This window comes from Dunckerocampus dactyliophorus, chromosome 7 (genome assembly GCF_027744805.1).
Source record: "Dunckerocampus dactyliophorus isolate RoL2022-P2 chromosome 7, RoL_Ddac_1.1, whole genome shotgun sequence".
NCBI classification, from domain to species: Eukaryota; Metazoa; Chordata; class Actinopteri; order Syngnathiformes; family Syngnathidae; genus Dunckerocampus; species Dunckerocampus dactyliophorus.
The window spans coordinates 16,990,019-17,013,501 of record NC_072825.1 but is presented as its reverse complement, the minus strand read 5'-3'; the positions used below and the strand labels follow the sequence as shown (position 1 = coordinate 17,013,501).

The 23,483-nt window shown below is 40.7% G+C and overlaps 1 protein-coding gene across 5 annotated transcripts in view; it reads right to left on the bottom strand.

The window, feature by feature from the left end:
* The window catches only part of LOC129185738 (RNA-binding motif, single-stranded-interacting protein 3-like), a 172,510-nt gene that overhangs the window by 29,204 nt on the left and 119,823 nt on the right, over window positions 1-23,483 (bottom strand). For all 5 annotated transcript variants that reach the window (XM_054783150.1, XM_054783148.1, XM_054783147.1 and 2 more), the window contains 2 exons: window positions 16,638-16,795; window positions 15,017-15,096 (listed from right to left, as the gene is read on the bottom strand). In XM_054783150.1, coding sequence (XP_054639125.1) covers window positions 15,017-15,096; window positions 16,638-16,795 — 238 coding nt within the window. The remainder of the gene's footprint in view (window positions 1-15,016; window positions 15,097-16,637; window positions 16,796-23,483) is intronic.

The following is a 23,483-nucleotide window of genomic DNA, read 5'->3' as shown; positions in this document are numbered from 1 at the left end:
ATACGTTAAGTACGACTAGCTTGACCCTTGGCAAAGGGATGCCATTGTAATTTTCTCTAAAGGCAACAAGCTGCCTTTTTGGACCTGAGAAAGATGAATGCCTTGTTTACAAACAGAATTAGTCAAGTGTGACCTTCTGTACAAAAGTTCATTGAACCTTAACTTGAGCTGCAGCAGGCAACTGGAAGGAAGGGGGAGAAACCTCTTAAGCAGCACAGTTTCACTGTAATGTGAACTACACGAGGGGTTGGACTTATTTATGCACTTTTCTTCGAGGAACTGAAAACCGTTATGCCTTACGATCAAGTGACGACCAAGTGACGACCAAGTGACAGTCCTTGTGTTCAAACTAAAACAGGGGAAAAAAATCCCATTCAGTTTCTCTGCCCCCCTTTGCTTGGAATGTCCTCCAATCTTAAATTGTCACAATTTAAACATGCATGTTTTTGGAATGTGGGAAAAAACCGGAGTACCCGGAGAAAAACCACGCACGGGGAGAACATGCAAACTCCACACGGAGATGCCCAAAGTGGAGATTCAAGCCCAGATCTTCCCGATCTATTGACTGTGTGGTCAACATGCTAACCACTCAGCCACCGCGCGGCCTTATCTGGTTAATTAAAAGTAAAAAAAAAAATATATCTTGAGATGTCACATCCTGGTATCTGATAAACCTGTTATATAACACAACTCAGTGAAAACTTGTCACCTATCAAGATAAATTTCAGCCTCTTGGGCTTTATCAGGTTTTATTTAGCACGAGTCGAGCCCTCTGAAATTGACCTTCCCAGGGAGGCTGAGGCGTGTGATTCTCCTGGGATTGGAGAACACCCCTGTGGTGGTCGGCCTTCTTGGTTGTTGTTGAAGAGCAAATCACTAAACATATTGTAATTAGCTGGCGATCTTAACTGATTCTGTTGTCATGTCAGGAGATTTACATAATCAACGGTTATCCCTCTCTTGGGGCACACACACAATCATCTCTGCTATTTTGTAAATATGCACTGAAGTAGCATCAAAACTCACTGAAGTGAAGCATATGTTTTGTACACAATAATAACCTTTCAAAATGTGCTGTTTTTTTGTTGTGAATGTTTTATCTGTTTGTGTGTCCCCTTGTGCGCATAGAAAGTTTGTATTAGTATTGTGCATTAGTCTGTGAAAGAAGACCTACTGCCTACTAAATAATACACCCTTTAACTGGAAAAATACTCCACTTATGATGTTCAATGGTGCAATGTTTTCTCTTGTATCAAGATATGAATGGGTCTGCTACGTTTATGCCCTACCTCAATTTTCATAAAAAAAAAGACTGATATCCTATCAGGACTGCAGTGATTGCAAATTTCAGAAAAATGTCCACTCTGGATTGGTAGGTGCAGCTTAGACATAAAGCAGGAATGTCATTAACTTGCAAAGGCGGTATCCCTGCTGGTACTGATTCAAATTTTATGGCTGCCAAACTAAACTATGCATTTACCTCCAAGATAAATGTTTGTTTATCTCTAAACAGAAGAATAAGTGGAGGGAGTTTTTATTGGCGCAAAACATTCCGAGTTCAACCCCTGAGGCCTATAGTAGGTGGCTTTTTCAAAGAGGATGTGGAAAATAGATGGTGTATGATCAAATTGGAGAAAGCTGTCATTGTGTTGGCTTAGACTGTTTTTTTTTTACTTGAATAACCACACAGCATAACCCCTGTTATCATCCTTAGGTTTTAATATTTATGCATGCTTTGTTTCCCTTCATAGGGAATACAGTGGCACCTTTTATGTCATACACAGTATGTTCAGAGATGTTGGTTGTCCTTTGCTTGCTGTTAGTGTTTTAGAAATCATTTTTCTAAAAATAGTTTTCATGAAAGTTAATAGAACAAAATAATTCATTCCAGGGCAAAATCATAAAACCTTTATGAAATGTTGAGGTACTCAATGTGTACTGCTTTGAATGCGAGTCTGCTTACGTCACTTCTTCTCCTTTTTTTCCAAACATTCTTCTTCTTGAGGAGAGATTTTCTTTAGGAAGAAATACACTGTGGACTGAGCTCTAGCACCGTATGCTGACATCTGGCTAGACATCATACATGATGACAGTTCATCTTTTTGTACGGTACATATGATACATGTTGTAGATATGCAGTACTAACAAAAAAAGGCTGCAGAAAGGCAAAGAAAAAGCAAAGCAAAGACGGAATCCTCTTATGCCTGTCCTACAGACAGAACATTTTGGTGAAATTTACATTTTTACAACTGCATATTGTATGATCGTTACCAGAATAACATACAAAAAGTTGAATGTTGAAAAGTTGAATCCATGGTTTGGGAAACGGGATAAATTATAACTGCGTAGCTGAAAATCTAGGAATATATTATATTTCATTATCTAGCAGTGGCTTCTTTCAATGTCTTTCAATGGTGCATTTTTCTTTTTTCTCTGTTTTACGATTAAAATGATCCGATTACTACTATTCATTCTTTACTCACTGCTTCAGTATTGAGGATCATCTTGATTGTGTTTAATCAGTAAAATGGGTCATAGATGTACTTCATTACCACTTCATTACTGATACCGATCTCAACCGGTACAGATATAGGCAGCAGCTCTTCCCTCAAACTTAAGTCATGTAATGAAGTACGGGATGCATTTCACAAATAAACACTTTTCATGCAAAATAGCACAAATACTCCAATACGCAAAACAAGTTATAGAAAAAGTGGCGTGATTCTTCCTGAGGTGTGATATTAGATTACTTGTAGAAGTGCTGTTTTTAAGTAAGACACCTTACTCCCCGTTACACAGCCAGCGCTTTATGTCATGCTCTGTGTGACAGGACTTTAGTTCTGTTTTTTCGTACTTTTCTTGTTCTTTCCTTCTTTGTGCTCGTATTTTGGTTTTCTGTTTCCTGTTTGGTGCTATGTGCAGCTGCTTTGCGGTTTCCGGAAAGTGCGTGCAGCAGTACCTGTTTGTCATGAGTAGTTGGCGCTACTGTAATGCAAAACAGCAAAACGTAACACTTTGCAGTCAAATTGCATATTTACAATATTATCGGCTAAAAAATCAAATTTTTAAGCCAATACAGTAATCCCTCGTTTATCCTTAATTCCTTAATTGGTTCCAGACCCAACAGTAGTAAGTGAATTTCTGCAAAGTAGAGTTTCTTTTTTATAAATGGAATATTTTCGTAGGTATGGCATAGAAAAATTGTTTAGGATTTTCTAAATACGTTTATTAACATTATTAGAGCCCTCTAGACATGAAATAACACCCATCCAGTCACCTTTACATTCCTATTAATGTATTTGTGCTCTTGTGTATTGCAGTAAATGTGTTCCAGTTTAGTTGGGAGAAGAATAGGTGGCGGACAGGATGTGACTTTGGGGGTTTAGAGTTGTTTGAGGTTGCCGTGGGTTATGGCCGCAATAGTGGCCCATTTTATTTTTAGGATTACTATTATGATGTTATTATTATTGAGATCATTTAAACCTGCAATAAAGGCCTGCTGCTCCGTGACCAATTTAGAACACTACATTCACAATTTGTATTTTAAATGGCTTTAGTTCATTTCACCATTTTTATGCTTGAAAATGCTTAATTTAGGTAAAATATATGTAAAGTTTGTTGAAATATGCATCATTTTTCGCTAGTAATAGGCCGTAGTCAACCACGAAACAATATGATTTATGAATTAATATATGTTTGATAAACCGTGATAGAGCGAAGCCGTGAAATTCGAACCGTGATGTGTGGAGGGACGACTGTATATCAGACATCCATCCCTTTGGGGAATGGGTCATTTTAGCGGAGGTACACGTAATTGTGCACTGAGCTAAAGCTTAACAAATAAACGTTGGTTGTTCTTCTCTTTGTTATCTAAAGCTCCATCTGCCATTATCCAGCACTAAGGGTTAGGACCTGGATAAATCACTGGGGAAAAGCTCAGTTTTCACACACATACACGGACAGGCAGGAAATAGACAAGCCCTAAATGGCCCTGGTGAATTCTTTCTTCATGCTTGACAACTTAAGTCTTTGTATTTGGCTGCCATATTCCTGGATGCAGAGCCCCCTTTCTGAAAGATCTCTGTAGCTTACCTCAAAGAGTCTCTAGTCTAGTAGCTTCAGGTGATGCCTGTGGCAACAAAATTGGAGATAGGTCCAAATAAAAAATACAACTTTATTTTTTGCATTTTATTTGTTCACATTAACAGTGACAAACAAACATGGCTGCAGTAATTGATGCTGTTTCTTTAGGGGAGCTTAGCTGTCATCAGGATGTGATGACAATAACACATACACTCCTGACCAAAAGTTTAAGACCAGCTGAAAAATTGGAGGATTTACATTTGGCAAGGTTGGATTTTAAGGAGGTTCCAAACAGAGCAAAATCTTGGCAAAAATGTGGATTCAGTGTCATTTTCTGTCAGGTATTCACAGTGTCATGACCTCTTGATGGCAAAGGCAAAAAAAAAAGCTTTCTCTCTTTGAACACGGTGGGATTGTTGAGCTGCATCAGTAAGGCCTCTTGTAGCAAACTATTGCTGCTGGTCCAATGAAGCGAGACAGTCATTTTAAACTTCTTAAAAGATCCTGAGGGTTATCGAACATAAAAGTCAACCGGTAGACCCAAAAAAATATCAGCCACTGAGCCAGACAATGCGAATGGCCGTCAGTCAAGACACGTGATCCTCGGCCCAAATGAAGGTTGTTACTGGTGCCGAGTGCTGTCCAATAACCATCAAACGGCATCTACGAGAGAACGGTTTTAACAACAAAAAACGTCTTCAAAGGCCTCGCCTCCTTCAGCGATGCAAAATTGCTGGTTTGGAATGTGCTCCAGGGCACCAAACATGGGACATTGAAAAGTGTAAGAAAGATTTACTCTCTTATGAAAAAAATGTAACCTTGACCATGACAAGGAGATCTCACCTTAGATGTTTTCCACACGGAACAGTGGAGTGGGCGCCATCATGATCTGGGCTGCTTTTTCCTTCAATGGAACAATGGAGCTTCAGGTTGTGCCAGGGTGTCAAAAGGCAGATGGCAATGTGGAGATGTTGCAGGGGGCCTCCCTCATGAGGGAAGGCCCTCGTCTGTGTCGTAGTAAGTGGAGTTTTCAACAGGACAACGCTATAATTCACAATGCCCGCCTGACAAAGGACTTCTTCCAGAAGGAATAACGTCACTCTTTTGGACCATCCTGCATGTTCCCCTGATCTAAATCCAACTGACAACACTTGGGCATGGATGGCAAAGGAAGTGTACAAAAATAGACATCAGTTTCAGACAGCGGATGTCCTCTGTGAAGCCATCGTCACCACCTGGAGCAACATTCCCACTCGCCTCCTGGAAACACTGGCATCTAGCATGCTCACACCAATTTTTGAAGTGATTAACAAGAATGGCACAGCTTTGAATCCTTTAAAAAAAATGTTATTTCTATTTGTAGGGGGTTTCGTTTTTTTTTTAGCTATGGTCTTAAACTTTTGATCAGCTGATGAACAGCCTATTTGAGTTTAATGGTTGGTTGCAATAAATTGCTTACCCCCAATATGTTTTTGTCTCACTCCCATTTGTTCTTTTTGCATTTTGAAGCTCAACTGAGAAAATCCCAACGATCCAACAGTGCAAAATGTAAATTCTTTAGCTGGTCTTAAAATGTTGAGTGCCACATCACACTAAATATTAAGCTTTTTTGCCACTCTGTTGCTCTTCACAAGGGCAGTGAATGTCACTTTAAGCCATGCCAAAGCAATTTACACTTGAGTGTGCAGAGAAATCACAAATAATATGGAATGCAAATATAATATACTGTCGGCTGTGTTTCTCTTGCCAGCTTCCCTGAAGAATTGTGAGAAAAGACACATGCCATGAGGCCGATCTCATTTCTATCAAAAAATATCAGCGTTAAGTTGGCTGAACAAACTACTGCACAGTGCAGACAACAGCCTGCAGTCAGAATTGACAATTTAATTGCTCACATTTACCATTCCATATTTCCATACTACTATTGGTGTCCTTGCACTCTAATTATTTTTCATGCACTGTTTGCATGTGCACTTTGGTCAAATTTTCATTTGCTACTCTATAGACTCCATTAGTCTATGCATTTATTTATCAAAATGTCACGTTATAAAGATGAGTCTTTGAGTCTTACGCACCATTATGAGAGAGCTACACTGTTAATATGTGTTGTTTGACAATGTCTTTTATTGGTTTGGACTTTTTGCCTTTGTGTAAATAATGTGGAAGAGTGACAGACCCACACTACAATCTAATGCAGTGTTCTGTTGTGTTTTCCTCAGTAGTCAATACGACTACACAGCTGGAGAGGCACCAACTTGACAAGATCAATTGAAGAGAAGACAAAATGCTTAGCAAGACTGGTCAATTTGTGGAGTAGAATGTCTCTTGTTCCAATTGCAAATATATCAACCCCAATTTTGGTGTTTTTTTTCCTTTAGTCAGGTCCAAAGAAAGACAGAAACTATGTTTACTTGCATACATTTTTTGAAGGATTAGATTAACCTAACTAGATTGTGAGATTGGAAACCAGATCCGTCCTGCATGTACAGTGTATGCTACCATCGATCAACCATCGGAGCTGACATTCTGCGCATGTGCCAGTCTCCACAGCGAGATATAACCCAGAAGCGGGTCCAATTAAATTCACAACAGAGGCTGACAATACTTTCAACACATCATCTGCACGATCTTGTGGTACCCATTTCTGGAGTGAATATGAGAGCGTTTTTTTTTTCTTTCGTATATCATATTTTAGTGTCCCGACAGAGTCTGACCATCTTTTTAAACTTTAATGCTGATCTTAACATGATAACAGCAGTGCTCAGTTCCACAATGTTATTCCTAAATTTGCACACACGTTTCTCCATCACTGTCCACACCAGCAACACCTGCACTTCCTCATTAGCCACCAGTCATACTCATGGCCAGGCGCATTCAAAAACACCGGAATTCTGAGCATCATTGTTGCTGTCTGCTATGGAATATCTCTATAGCCACATCAGCCATAGTAGATCTAATGTGTAGCAATATTAAAGTGTACAGCACATGTATTGAGCTGTTAATTTGTCAGCGTTCCTTGTTACCGATTTGTGACAAGCTGCCAAGATGCCTTGTTTGGATGTGACGCAATAGGTCAACCGAAAAAGCCATACAAGCGTAATCTAACGTTTTGGAGGCACAACAATGTACGGACAACGATTGGATTAGAAATAATGCATGTAAACAGGGACTTCACATAAACATGTGAAAATGGAAGAGACCAATTTATTGGGGCAATCGAACTACTGTAAGATTCAAGAGATTCAAGAGAGTTTTATTGTCATGTGCATGGTAAAACAGCAGTTATACCATGCAATGAAAATCTTATTCTGTTCATTCTCCCAAGAAAAGAAAGAAAACACAAGAAAGAATAAGAACATAAGAAACAAACACATAAACATATATACCAATAAATTAAGCAACAACAACAGAAGAGACATTAATACAGATATAAATAAATAAATAAATAAATAAAGTGCTATGAGTGTGTGCGTGTGTTGCGTGCGGCGTGTGCGAGTGCTTCGTTGAGAAGCCTGATGGCCTGTGGGTAAAAGCTGTTTGCCAGCCTTGTGGTCCTGGACTTCAAACTCCTGTAGCGTCTGCCTGACGGTAGGAGTGTGAATAATGAGTGTTGTGGGTGTGTGCTGTCCTTGATGAGGTTGTGTGTTCTGCGTAGGACTCTAGTTTTATAAATGTCTTGCAGTGAGGGGAGGGCTGCCCCAACAATGTTCTGTGAGGTCTTGATCACCCGCTGGAGTGCCTTCCTATCACGTGTTGTACAGTTACCGTACCAAACAGTGATGGAGGCGGTAAGGACACTTTCGATAGTGCATCTGTAGAAGCAACTCAGGATTGTGGTGGACATGCCAAATTTCCTCAGTCTTCTCAGGAAGTACAGTCTCCTTTGGGATTTCTTCAGAATTTGTTGGGTGTTGTGAGACCAGGTGAGGTCCTCGCTGATGTGTGTGCCAAGGAACTTGAAGGTTTTCACCCTCTCCACCTCAGTCTCATCAATAAACAGGGATCTATGTGGCTCCTTTTCCCTTGTTCTTGGGTCGGTGATCATCTCTTTAGTCTTATCTGTATTGAGAAGGAGATTGTTATCACGACACCAAGCTATGAGGTCCGCCACCTCTCTTCTGTATGATGTTTCAACACCACCAGTGATCAGTCCGATGACTGTAATGTCATCTGCAAATTTAATGATGCTGGTGTTGTTCTGGGAGGCCACGCAATCGTAGGTGAAGAGCGTGTAGAGGAGTGGACTCAGCACACACCCCTGTGGGGTCCCAGTGCTCACAAATCTTGAGCTGGATGTGCGGTTGTGGACTCTGACTGACTGGGGTCTGCCTGTGAGAAAGTTAAACACCCAGTTACAGAGGGAGGGAGACAGGCCAAGTGTGAGGAGCTTATTTGTGAGTTTGTGGGGGCAGACTGTATTCAAAGCAAAGCAATAGTCTATAAATAGCATTCTGACGTATGTGTCCTGGCCCTGTAGGTGAGAAAGGGCTGTGTGGATGGCAGTGTTGACTGCATCATCCGTGGACCGGTTCTGGCGATATGCAAACTGTAGAGGGTCCACAGTTGCCGCCGGGATGCTCTTTTTGATGTGGGTCATGACTAATCTTTCAAAGCACTTCATAACAATAGGAGTGAGTGCTATAGGGCGATAGTCATTCAAGCAGGTCACGTTGCTCTTCTTGGGTACGGGCACTATGGTGGTGGACTTAAAGCAGGTCGGTACAGATGCTTGTGCAAGCGACAGGTTAAATATGTCAGCAAGCACATCAGCTAGCTCTGATGAGCAAACCCGAAGTGCACGTCCTGAGATGTTGTCTGGCCCTGCTGCTTTTCGTGGGTTTGTTTTGTTTAGAACCCTGCGCACATCAGCTGATGTCACCATGAGAGGTGAGTCCTCCTGTGTGCTCCCCAGGTTCAGCCACCCTCTCTGCTCATCAGGAGTTTGGGTGTCAAAGCGGGCATAGAACTCGTTCAGCTCATCTGGAAGTGTGGTTTGGCTGGACGTGGCTACGCTACTCTGCTGTCGATAGTCTGTGATGTGCTGGAGCCCCGCCCACATGTGCCGAGGGTCTGAGGTGGAATAGTAGCCCTCCAGCTTCTGTCTGTACTGTCTTTTGGCCTCTCGTATGGACCTCCTCAGGTCATATCTGGCCTTTTTGTAGTCATCAGCGGTGCCCATGACAAATGCAGTCGAACGAGCACGTAGCTTAGCCCTTACATCACAGTTCATCCACTGTTTTTGGTTAGGGTATTTTCTGTAATACTTGGTGGTGGTAACAGTCTCTATGCATGTGCTAATGTAGCCAGTAACAGCAGAAGCATATTCATCCAAATCAACAGTACAATCTTCCCTCCCCGCTGCAGTTTTAAACACATCCCAGTTTGTGCAGCCAAAGCAGTCCTGAAGTACTTGATCAGTTTCTTCATTCCACACTTTAACTGCTGTACGTACAGGGGGAGCTTTTTTAAGAAGTTGTCTGTATGTTGGATAAAGGAATATAGAGATGTGGTCAGCCTTTCCAAAGTGGGGTCTTGGAACAGCCTTCAAAGCACCTTTCATGTTGCTGTAGACTTGGTCCAGGATGTTATTTTCCCTTGTGGGAAAGCTCACATGCTGGTAATATTTGGGGAGGACAGTCCTGAGGTTACAGTGGTTGAAATCGCCAGATATAATGAATACAGCGTCTGGGTGTTTGGTCTCGTGTTTATCAATGATGTCATGCAGGAGGCCTAGTGCATTAGCAGTGTTAGCTCGTGGTGGGATGTAAACAGCAGTTAAATACACAGCGCTAAACTCACGAGGTAAATAAAAAGGTCTGCATTTCACCATCAGCAGCTCAATGTCCTGCGAGCAGTGCTTTTCCATCGTCTGTACGTCTGTGCACCACCGTTTGTTTACGTAAACACAGACGCCGCCACCTCTGTGTTTACCAGACGCTAAAGTCCGATCTCCCCGGTAAGCAGCAAATGATTCCAACTGGATCGCCGAGTCCGGTATATCCTCCGTCAGCCAGGTTTCTGTGAAGGTGAGGACACAGCATTCCCTGATCTCACGTTGAGCTGTAATCCTTGCTCGTAGTTCGTCCATCTTGTTTTCAAGAGAGCGGACGTTGGCTAGCAGCAGGCTTGGTAGCGGTGGCCTCGTCGCTCTAGCTTTTAGCCTAGCATGCAGGCCGGCTCGCTTGCCTCGTTTACGCCTCGGATGCTTTGCTCGCCGGGTATTCAGCTCACCAGACCCGCAGGCTGCTGCGTTCTCCCGGCGCAGAAGAAAGGCAAAGTCTGAGAGGCTAAATGAAAGTTCATGGTGAACCCTGCCGATGTTCAAAAGTGTCTCCCTGTTGTAATGTACTGCGTGAGTGTGTTGAATGTCCAAAATGAACAATAAAATAGAAAAAAATAGAAAAACACGGGAGAGTGTCACAGAGACGTCTGCCACGGAGGGCGCCATCTTTGCACTAATTTAGCGCATGTAAACGTACTGACAGACACATCTTTAGTACACTAAAACTGTGACACCCCACAAAAAAGACAAAACAATCACACAAAATTACAAACTGAAATTATATTTGTTGTTTTTTGCTGATGAAGTGTAACGCTGACAAATATCTCAAGAGATGTATGACAGCAATTACATGGTGTGACATTCTGATGGTCAAACTATAGCTGATATGCATTATTTATGGAAATACACAAGTGATTACGCTTCCTCAATGTAACATAGAAATAAAGAATATAATATATGCAGACTTAATTTAACATCCTATATTAAAATGCTGAACATGCAAGACTTCTCTGCTGATTAAAAGGGATGAGCCAGATGGTAGAATGATGCTGCTGACCACTTTATTTTTATAGTTTGTTAGAAAATAAATTCAGCCCGAGACATACGAGACAATGGAAATGTTTTCTAATTATCCTGCAAAAACATTGTATTTTCTATATTGTTTAGATTGCAAAAGTGTAATAATCCCATGACCTTCTTAATTGGATGTGATGGAAGCTCTGTTCATGTGATGAATGCAATGATGTGACGTGTCTATGCATTGGCCTGATGAGTGTCGTTTTAAAAACCCACAGAAAAAGGCAGAGGCAAAAATAAAGTCTCCTACACAAATGGAATTTCACAGGAGGCCCCCAAGGAGTCGATCCATCGATCCATTTTCTTTACCGCTTGTCCTCAGGTGGGTCAAGGGTGAGCTGGAGCTAGGTTAATTGGAGACTCTAAATTGTCCATAGTTGAGGATGTGAGTGTGAATGATTGTTTGTTTATATGTGTCTTGTGGTTGGCTGGCAACCAGTCCAAAGGATACTCTGCCTCTTTTCCCTTTTTTTAAGGCATACAATATATTATTAAGATATTATGCAGTCTTAATATCTCAGTTCATTGTCGGTCTAATTGCTTGTCATAGAGACCTTTACAATAGACACACTAATCCTGACAAAGGATCAATTATCAATTATCAATTATGACAATCTGAGGAACCACTTGGGAGATGAAAGAGCTGGCTCTTTTTGGTGAGCTGAGCTAAAAGAACCGACTCTCTAAAAAGAGCCGTAATTCCCATCACTAGTTTTCATGTGGACGTGACCTTGGGTCAATCACCTGTGCCCTGTTGGTGGCAATAATGTATGTAGCGATCCATGGTTCAAAGCTTTCACAATGATTAATAGATTCCCAACGTGCACCAAGATTACTATGCCAAAGATCTACAAAAAAAACCCAACAATCTGAAGTAAGATTTGAAGCACTACATATTATTTTAATTGCTTGTTTTTGAGAGCAGCACCTTAGTCAGTTAAAGCACCTTTAATTTCATTGCATATTAACTTCTCCATTGACAGTACAGGCTTTCCATGTCATCTCACAGAGGCTGCAGATACAAAGCAGCATGGGTGGAAAATGACACCATTAGTTATGTTTCCACTCGAATATCCACACTTTAATCACATTTCCATTAAATTAGCCAAAGAAAATGCAAATCTATGCACGACCATACTCCACCATGAACAGCAAGAGTTGGCCACATGAAACTGAGCAGCTGGTGACACTTATTCTCCATTTCTCTAATAAGATGACACATTAAAAGATCACTGATCAAAACCGAAAACATAAAAACCATGTGGAAAACATGCTGGAGCGGCAAACTCTATTTTTGGCTCATTTATGAAGGGATGAAGGTCCCTCTTTGGCACATGGCAGATACCTGTTTGAATGGCTTACGCCCATAAGCAGGCAAATTAATGATAATTGTATAAGAAAGAGATCAGTTCCCTGCATTAATTTAAAAGGTTTGGTGTACAATAACACTATGAATATGTAGTTGTTTATGTTTTTATTCTTACCCGCTAAATATCATTTAAGTGGGTAAGAATACATTTGGTAGGAAGGAAATACGAGCCTAACCCCTGAGAGATCAGCTGTGATTGTTCTGCTCTCTTTATTGATGTTATTATATGCATTATGCATCTTAATGCAAGTACAGATTCATACAATATTACTTAATTCCCTATTGTGAACTTTTTTCTCATATTACATCTTCATGCTTCTAATACAGTGCAACCTCGGTTAGCGTATTTTTCAGTTTATTAACAGATTTTGTTAGCACTCTCTCAACTGTCAACCACAACCGGTTGTCAATATTTCTTATGGGAAAAATGTATTCGGTTAGAGAAGGTTTTCAGTTTGAGTCAAACCTCCTGGGACGGATTAATGACGCTAACCGGGGTTCCACTATACATAACATTTGGGCTTAATGTTAGTATTGTTGTTTTCTTTTCACTGTGGGCGTAATAGTCCTTTGGACTATTGATATGAGCATGATAGGTGAGTCAGAAAGGACTAGTATCTTTTACAAAGACACGGCTAGAGGTAGATGCACTGGACTCCATCAGTTCCATTTCAAGCTTTTCAGATATAAATAAATCCTCAACAAAGTAGCAGCAGGATCGGAACTCAAGGTGCCACTCTGATAAAATTATAGTGAAAGAGAGTTCCTGTAGTAGCAGAGTTTTCTTTGCGATCTGTACCACATGAGTGTTAGTATTTGCATCGCCTCTCTGCTGGTAACTTGCTGGGGACATTATGTTCCTGGGGGGGTTCAGACCTGACATCTTGGTGCGTTTTTCATGATCTCCTCAATCAGGCATGACTGCACAATTGTTTTCTCTCTCCTAAGTGAATTTTCAGCAATTGTAGGCTAACAAAGTGATTTCCCTTGCGGGGGAGTCTTGAGGGGTAGTCTGACTTATCTGTGGATGTGATTTAAGTTTACACACCGGTCCTTAATGTCAGATCCTTTATGTAGGACATAAGTTACTTTTTCTACTTCCCTGACTTTAATCAGTAAAGAGATGTTTGTTTCCATTTGACAGAGGAAGCCTTAAAATTTAATGCCCCTGACAATTCAGGAGTTTGACAAAAGTTGGAGGGGGAAGTATGCCTCTAATGTTGCACCTTGTAGTTCCAACTGTTGTCATTCGTCACATCACAGAAGATGTCAAGACCTCAGCATAAGAAAATACAGCGGAAAGCAAGGTGAGGACATTGGAATCACATTCAAAGCAGTATGACGTCAGATTCAGCACACCCTTTGCCACTTGTTATCCAATTTTAATAAACAAAGTACAATAATCCCTCATTTATCACGGTTAATTGGTTCCAGACCATAATAAGTGAATTTCCGCAAAGTACGATTCCTTTTTTATAAATAGCAATAACGAATAATGGATTCAATTTTATAGCGCTTTTCAAGGCACCCAAAGCGCTTCACATTGAAGTGAACCCATTATTAAATTCACTCCCTTGTCACACACTGGTGGTGGTGGTGGTAAACTATATCTGTATACACAGCTGCCCAGCTGATGTAGTTTGATGGAAACGTGGCTGCCTATTCACGTCTACGGCCTCTCTGACCACCACCAAACATTCATACACCAGTGTGGGCAGCACTGTAGGCAAGTGAGGTGGAGGGGGCGAGGATCGAACCGCCAACCTTCAGATTTCTGGATGACCTGCTCTACTTCATGAGTCAGCAAGAATTTATTAAGTACTTTATTTTGAAAAACCGTGAAACTGCAGAATTTGAACCACAAAGTGGCGAGGGACGACTGTATTAGGTTTATCAAACTATTCAAAATTGTTAAGTTAATTTTGCACTTGACAATTGACAATGTAACAAACGTGCAAATCTGTGGCATGCCTCACTCCCACATTAGGTCTTTGTCAACACTATTTAATGCAATTTAACTTCAATTTGCATTCATTTTAAGAATGTTCCAATGTTACTTAGACAAATTGCCTGTACGGTCCTGCAAGGTTTCAAGAGGGTAACAGCACCCCAGAATGGATTGTCTTTGACCTTAGAAGTTGCACTATGTATCTCTGTATTTACTATTAAATGCTCTGAGACTGAACCACCCAGGATGCTGTTTCCCACAAATTATGCCAGCAGGACACGGGGCAACGCATCCTGTCTGCCCTTGATTTCCATTTTATCCAGTCTATTGCACAGCCTGTTTTACTATCTGATCACTTTATACCTCCATGTCTTCTTTTTCCTCACTTGTCACTTTCTGTTTTGTTTTATCAAACACGCCCTTCATCTCTTTAAACCCACTGACATCCCCATATTCAGCTTCATCACGGCTGCCTGCTCTTTGTTCTACACCTCATTCTTCCCCTTTTGTTGTATGTATGCCGACTATTTAAGGGTCTTAATAGTACAGTGTTTCGAGTATAACAATTCATTTTCTTGTTTTCTTTTGAAGTAGAAGTTACTTAAGTATGTGGACAATGACTTTTTGAAAAAATGCTTATACCGTACCTACTTCATTAACTCGAGATGGACACATGGATGGAAAACATACAAAGAACAACTTTATTAAATCCCAGCTTAGACAGCAGAACGCTGTTGTCTTTGAGATCTACACCTACCTGTCATGCCTGGAGGAGTTTTCAAGAATTTTCCATTGAAATTTTGGATAACCACATCACACTTTTCTGTAGATTCCATCCTGAGAGACAGCAAAGGAGAAGTGATTAGACCATACTTAAGGAAAAATGACCTTTTTATATCACATTTTCATATACACAGGACATAAGCACTGTGATCAGTACATGCATGTATTACATACAGTATACGAATAAGAACATCAAACACCTGCCTGATTATGCATCTGAGATAGGCTATGTATGTATGAGCGAAATGTCGTGAGTGGGGCTGCTGGTGCCTGTGCGTGCGTGTGTGCGTGTGTACGTTTTCTATGGGATTTCCTCGCCTTTGTCCCAGTTTAAAAGCTCCATTCAGTTTGAGCTGTTGTGTGTCATGTCCTCTTTGTCTGCCCCTATTCAGCTGTGCTCACCCAATCACAGCTCAATGACTAATTGCCTGCTTGGCAAGCAAAGCCAGTGTGTGAAGGAAAAATGGTGACAAGAGAGATTGTGTGTGTGTGTGTGTGTGTGTGTGTGGGTCTTGGGTTTCCTTCATATAAACACTGACCCTAAAGGGGACCTGACTGCATGATAATCACTGGCACACTCCACAGTGAAACTGAGAGGATCACATGCCAACACAGGCACACACGCATGCACACACAAATGGTAAAGGGACAAAGGAAATGTGGAGCTATTGCATTTGAGAAGGAAGTGGAAGAGAGTCTCTAACACCGATATATTATAGTAACATACTGTATGGATATTTCCTAGCTACTGTGTTCTAAAAAGCATCATTACTGTAAGTATTGCATCTCAAATAGACTGATAGATACATACATACATACAGATGCAATCAAAATTATTCAGCAATCGTGGAAATGGTAAAGGTAACTATTTTTTTTTTTAGTTTTCAAATGTATGGCAAAATGTATGCAAAAATCATTTGCATTTCGAAAAAATGTGTAATTTACAATAGGGGTTTAATCATTTCTGCAATGTTTCCCACAGGACTACAATTTATTTGTGGTGTTGGGCAGTTTTGGTAGTTGTCTAATTTGCATAAATGGCCATGACATAAAAAAAACAAACAAATATGGTTCGATGTACAAATAAACTTTCTTCTGTCCGTCCATTTTGTTGTTTTTGTAATGTCACAAACAAGACAGAGCTGTCTGTGAGTGCTTTTACATGGTGGAGGAGCCCACTGTTGCACCCACGGCTCATTGAGAAGAGCAACATGTGATTTTATGTCAGTCTCCAAAAGTCTCAGATGAGACCAAAAAAAGTTGCTAGAGCTGACGCTCGTCACTTTTTTTGAAAAGGTGTATCTAGTGCTCTAAACCCTCGTTAAATATAGCAATGAAGTCGCTGAGTTAGCAACTCTGAACCCTCTTACGCCATCTGCTTATTCTCTGGCAGACCAGGCGCACATGAGGTGTGTTAAGAAGCGGAGTGATGCATACCACCGTCTACTATACGGAGTGTAACGACAGGCTGCATTAACAGACAGTCCCATTATAATGTGTGCGGGCGAGCAGTAGCGCCAAATGTACTTGTGGCAGGCCAACTGTTTTGTGGCAGGAATAAATGGGAAACACTGAACTTTAGATGTTTTTCACACCTGGCAAATCCGACTCCTCTGCTTAGTCCATTAGCGTCCCTCAGTATCCGAGTAGAAATAACATGGCCGAAAGGCTTCAGCATGTTCTCCAGCTCCTGCTCGTCCATGGACACTGGCAGGTTGGAGATGTAAAGGTTGGTGGGGTCCTGTTCCTGTTGCTGTAATAAGAGCAGATGGAGAAAAATGCATAAGGATTCAAGATGTAATTTAGAAATGACTGGTTACTTCCACTTTCGTGTATGGATAAAAGACAAAGGAATGTTGAAAGGCTCCTTTAATTCTCTCTGAGGGATGATAACTTTAGACGTTACAATGCCCCTATGTAAAGCAAAACACATTTTCTCCCCCATTTAACTCTTCTAAAAGCAATGAGCATTACAGCAGTCTTTTGAATTATTTCCACATTTATGACTCCATATGTCACCATAAAACCACAGTGAATTCCACTCAACTTTGCACAAGAATAAACACAGCATTGAAAAGACACACACTCGTGTCACACTCACAACCCGCTTAGCAACAAGGAACGCCCGATACAATTCACGGTTGTTTACTAAGTTGCGTTTAAGTTCTCCTTGGAAATTACAAACCTCCTTCTAATGTGCTCCTCACTTAACTAGGCTGATATACGTTCACTATTTTTGTTCTCTTTGGCAGCATTCCACTGAAAGAACTGTTCACAGGAGACCAGTCTGCGTGTGCGTATGTGTGTGTGTGTGTGTGTGTGTGTGTGTGTGTGTGTGTGTGTGTGTGTGTGAATTTGTGCGGGTTTGTACTTGCAAAAATAGATATAGTACATGCTATACGTTTCATGGGGTTAGCTTGACTGCTAACATACAGCTACAGTAATATAGAGCTTGGGAAGAAACAGATCAGAATATGACAACAGAGGAAGAAACACAAGTTCAAAACTGTTCTTCAGAGATCTCTTATACTGTACATGGTATTAATAGCCACACATTGCCTCATTTCATTAGACTTTATATCTGTAGTGCAAGGACCATAAATGCATGCTTGGATATGTTTGTGTTGAAAGAACTTGAGAGTCCTTGACTCAACCTCATTAAACACCTTTTGGATGACCTCGAACAGAGGTTGTATGGTCACCATACAACGCTTAACAAGTTGCATTAAGGAATGTTCCTTAGTTACATTTGAAAAGGAGTAGGAAGAAGCAGAGCTTATTTAATCCTACACCTTCTTTATGTCAATTACGGATAGATCATTCATACCATATCTTTTACATGTTGACAGATACAATATTTACATTATATAATTTACATATGTTTCACTTCATGTGTGAAAGAAATGAAAGTGTTAAAGAAAAATCCATCAAAAAGCAAATAAGAGTTAAAATAATGGCACTATAAACCTTGCGCAGTATTACAGTTTTTTTTTTAAATTGCTAACACACTAAATGACTTACTTAGCACAATTACTTACAGTGGCACATGGACAGCAAAACCCCTTCTAAAGTCTCCAATATTCTACACACATTTTCTGGTTTACACACATCGCACAAGTTACAGCAATCTGACATAAAGTCACGTTTTCACTTTCAAAACACTGCCATTCAATACAATACATGAGCTAATTGGCCAATGCTGTATATGTACCACCTGGCCAAACACCTCAATGCTTAAATGTTAGCACTTCAGTCAGGAAGTAAGCACGATGAAAAGACCGCAGGTGAGTTCTTATGGGCATGGCGGTGAAATGTACAAAAGTATACGCCTGGCAACTTTTTGTGTGCATGCGTGTTGTTGAGGGTATGGAGGAGGCGTGTGATGAGATTGATGTGGGTGCCATTCAGGGATGGATAAGGGCATCAAGGTGCTTCTTTACCTCCATGTCTGGCAAGGGAAGATATTGCATGACATGTGGATGAGGTCTTGTGGTCAGACCTAGCTGTGTGGCGAGACGCTACCTAATTATTTTTCTTGCCTTTTCGTCTGTATATATTTTCTGCAATTCATATTTTCTTTTTCAGTTTACTGCATATTTGAGTTCACTCCAATGTAAATATATCTGCTGTGTATATGCTGCACTGACTTATTTGGTCCACAAAACATGTTTCTAAAGTGCATGTGGATCTGCAAATATTTCTCTGCATGTGAACAAGCTGAAGAATTTTCTACAATTGGAACTATTTTAGTATCATGGCAAAGCTTGCGAAAGATGACAGTACTTTTCATTATGCACAACAGTGTGTTGTGTTAGAGAAAAATCTGATAATACAGTATGTTGTTTGGTGCAAAAGTTTGATTTTGATCATGCCAGTTTTGTATACAGTGCTTCATTTTGCAGGATACGTGAGATATTTAGCAGTTTGGGTGTGTGGTTTTGTAAATTGTGTTGAGTTTTAGATAAAACGAGCGTAGTTTGCAAAATTACGTTTTACCAATTGGAAAAACCTGTAAGAAAAAGGAAGAAGTAGAAATGGAAAAATAAGGATAAAATAAGATTAATTAATAAAAAGTGATAACAGAGGATTACATTGTTCGTAGTCAATCGAAATACGTTGCAATAAGTAAAATAAATATATAAATAGTGGAGTAAAAAATGTAAAAAGTAATTTCTGTATATAAGTTGAGCAATAACTTACTGCTGATAATCAATAAATTAAATATGTTTCTTAATATAGTTGAATTTGACATCATCGTTCCCATTATTGTAGAGTTGTTATTGTCGATTGTTGTTTACTTCCAGCTGCATCAAGTCTTTGTGAGTTGTGTCTTTCAAGAAAATTGCATCTCCGACATCTCCTTCCGAGTTGAAGTGGATGTTTTGTTTTTTTTTTCTGTAGGTGTAGTGACCACATGTTCCAGTACCTTTGCCGATATACAGCTCTCTCTGCAAATGAATGCATGTTATCCAAAATTGCAGAGAGCGCCAGTTATTTTTTGGTAAACGTTATCCACAGCATAACCCACAAACAAAAAATATCACAGCTCAAACACGTTTTGTTTAATTTTACATCATACAACAATGTGTCTGAGTTGTTGAATGGCAGAGTCACATCAAGACTGCAAATGACGTCAAAGTCCTTTTGGTTCGCTAAAACTACTCAAAAAGTAGAATTAGCCTCAATCCTAAGCAACCTTTTCTTGTTATGATTGTACAGTGTATGTATGTGTGTATATATATATACTGTATATATATATATACTGTATATATACTGTATATTGTACATGCAGCTAGCAATGACCTAGAAGGGCATTACAAGTTTGGCACCCTCTTCCAGATGTTGATTATAATGCATGCCTGTGCTATTCCGCTCCCTGCCTAAGAATTTAAGTGCTTTGGAGGACCCGTGTGTGATTGAACTGCTTGACTTTGCTAAAAGTTACAGTAAACTTTGTGCAACAACGTTAGTCGGCCTCTCTGCAGCTTGTAAATGACTCACCTCTCCCTCCCCCTCTGTCTTTCTACCCTCTCCTTATCCTCTCTCTTTTTCTCTGCAACATCTGTCTTGAGCTGGCAACAGCTCAACACCAACTGCTCCTCTACTGAACCCGCCTGCTAGTCAGTCAGCCTGCGTTTTCAACTCCATTAAACCTCATGGCTACATCAGTGCCACTGATATGTGACTTTTATTACATTGCTTTATGGCTACCATGCAAAACATGTAAAGGGTGATAAGAGGTGTGATGGTATGGAAAAGGGAATGCGCTTATATTGAATGCAATACTTGACAAGGCTGAGTAGCAAATGTCTATGGACAAATATAATACACTGTATATAAAACTATTCTGATTGTCCTCATTAGGGTCATGGGCGAGCTGTAACCTATCCCAGCTGACTTCGGGTGAGAGGCAAAGTGCACCCTGGACTGGTCCCCAGTCAGTCACAGGGCACATATCGGCCCTGTCCACATGGGAACTCTCCTGGATTTGTTTTTTGGCGGGTTGAAAAAAAAATCAGTAGATTGTCATATCCATAAAGCAACAGATTACTGGGTGAAAACAAAGTACCTGCATGTGGCGCTGTAAACAGACACACAGACAAAACCATGTAACAATTGCTTATTCGAGTCACTTTGGAGTATAAGACAAAAAAATTATACAAAAATAAATATATGACTAGGAGTCACGGCAGCTGAAATATTCAGATATTATGTTGGCTGGGTTCGAGTCTTTTTGGCATCTCTGTGTGGAGGCCCTAAATTGTCTATAGGTATGAATGTGAGCGTGAATGATTGTTTGTCTATGTGTCCCCTTTGATTGCCGACCAGTCCAGGGTGTACCCCACCTCTCGCCCGAAGTCAGGGCTCCAGCATACCCCCGTGACCCTAATGAGGATAAACGGCATAGAAAATGGAAGCAAATGCTTTGCTTTCTTGGCGGTATATTTATGGTATTCACTGAATAATCCATTTTTGGTGATTATAGCTTACCGTAAAGCACCGTGTATAAACTGCACCCGTGTATTAACCGCACCCCCATTTTCAGGCTCACGGCGGGGAAAATAATTTTAGTTCATAAATGCTTGCCAACTCTTTCATCTCAAATCAACATGCGTGAAGGTAGTAAGCAATTTCAAAAAGAAGAAGAAAGGAGAAATCTGCCGTCCATCAATTCATCTGCAATGGAATTCATGTAAGAAAAGTTTGCCGTCAACTTGCCGATGATGTCCGCTCTCCAACGCCGGATGACTGACTCGTCCACACCGTGCTGCCCGTCCTGCTGCCCGGTTCCCAAGCGCTTCTGCATACCGGCAGACGGAGAGTTTGAACGCTGCGGTGAAAGATCGTCGTGGCATTTTGAGAGGGCACAGGCCCGGTCACACCGCCCGAACTTTGCTGTAGCGTCCCTTGAACGGTAGGAAGAGGGGGCCGAATTTTGACACCACTCGTCACAAAATGGGAAAAAAAATAGAAAACACGGGCGTTGTCCTAGCGGTGCACCGCTGAAGCCAGCGTTGCTTTAGCCTTGATTTAACGGTAGCGAATGTTGGTTTAGCGGTGACGCGAGCGGTGATAGAGCGGCGTTCTGCGCATGCAGATCAGTTATCCATGTATTGTACATAACACATCATTGCTTCAGTGTGAATTTGAATAAACTCCAACATTGTATTGTATTTTACAAATGCAATGTTTTAATGGAAGCTTAGGTTAGCTTCAGTGTATATAGAGATCGTTTCACTGTGTGAAAATACAGACAGCCGTCAGATAAGTTAGTTGCATACACTAGCATTTACAGCAACTGTACAGCAGAGGGTGCTAAAGTCAAAGCAACTGCCTGACCCACATACGGCTATTCTAAAATGGACTTGTAGTCAATTTCTGCGTCTGGTCACAGACCTGTCATTGTGTATAAACAGCACCCCGATTTTTTGCTTCTTACCAGTGGGAAAAAAGTGCGGTTTATACACGAGGCTTTACGGTACATTCTAATGGTTATTTCTTTTCTTTAGCCTTTCTTCCCGGTTCCTTGGATTGTGTTGCTATCGAAGAAGTAGTCAATGATCAGACAATTTAAAACGTTTTCAAACTGGGTTAAAAAGCAAGAGCAATATATTTGGTTACAGCCCTGGACTCTTAGCATCAATGAGGAAGATCGAGGAAAGAGCCCAAAATGAAAGTACACAGAGTATATAAAGCAGTTGCCACACCCCCCAGAAAGTGAAACTTAACTCATGTGCCTGGGAAATGAAAGTGAAGTTTGTGTGAAAGTGTGAATTTGTCATCATAACGTCATATGCCATCTGTGTCTTGGTCTCAAACTGTCTTGGTCTTGATCTTGACTTGGTTTCAACTCCCCAAGTCTTGATCTTGACTACAACACAAGTCAAAATATATTGTCTTAGTAGTAATAAAAATCTTCCTTTGGCCTTGTATTTATTGTTTGTTTAAGTGAATCCATTAGTGGCTGGCGTGTTTAAAAGCTGCCCTGACCTGTTGGAATCTTAATTATGGCTGCTTCTCTGTACTGTAAAACCCATGAGTCACATTTACGGCATTTCTAAGAGCAACACCTTATTTCAGAAATGAAGCATCGGAGCCACCCATTAACCCAAACAAAAACAAAGGGAAAATAGATAGATAAGAAGCACTTAGCTAGGAAAGAGAAAAGCTTTTAAAACAGCTAGCTGGGCATTTACATAAAGAACGAGTCTGTCATTTAGGGAACCAGACTTTTGGTTATATGTTGAATCAAATCTCTTTATACCACGTCTTCTTTATCCTTACTCTAAACTTCTCCTCTCAAAAGTTCACACTCCCTATTTCCTCATGATACTTTGTCAGAATAAACCCTCATCTCCTGTAATGGTATAGCCCGGCTGTCCAAAATGCTATATGAATACATGGTTAATAATTAAAGCGCACACTCACTCTTCTCACTCCTGTGTCCTCCTCCCTCCTGTCTCCTTGCCCCTTTTCACCTTGCATGTCTACCTTTTTCTCCTTTTACACTCTCATCCTTCCATGCACCTTTCACTGACACTTTGTTCTTTCTCCATATTTGCCTTCGTCCATCCGCCTCTTCCTCAAGCCAATATCTAATCTTTCATGATGTCTGGGTGTCTAAACGCTTTCTAACGGCTTAATCAATACTTAATGAACATAGCATAAATACTTTATGAACCCTAAACCTTGATATCCCCAGGGTTTCATTAGCCAAGGAGCTGTAGACTTTTCTCCAGCCTCTTGATGGCTGGAGGCTCGGTGGAAATCTACACTGGGTACTGATGACCTCATCACTGAGTCTCTGGTCAGTTCATATTACCGCAGTGATGCCATTTTACCACAATCTCTTCTAACCTCTGTCAAAGGACTTTGGGAAAAATCTTTATGGAGAATGCACAGTCAAGGTTATATTGATCAAACAGCATCCATAAATCCTT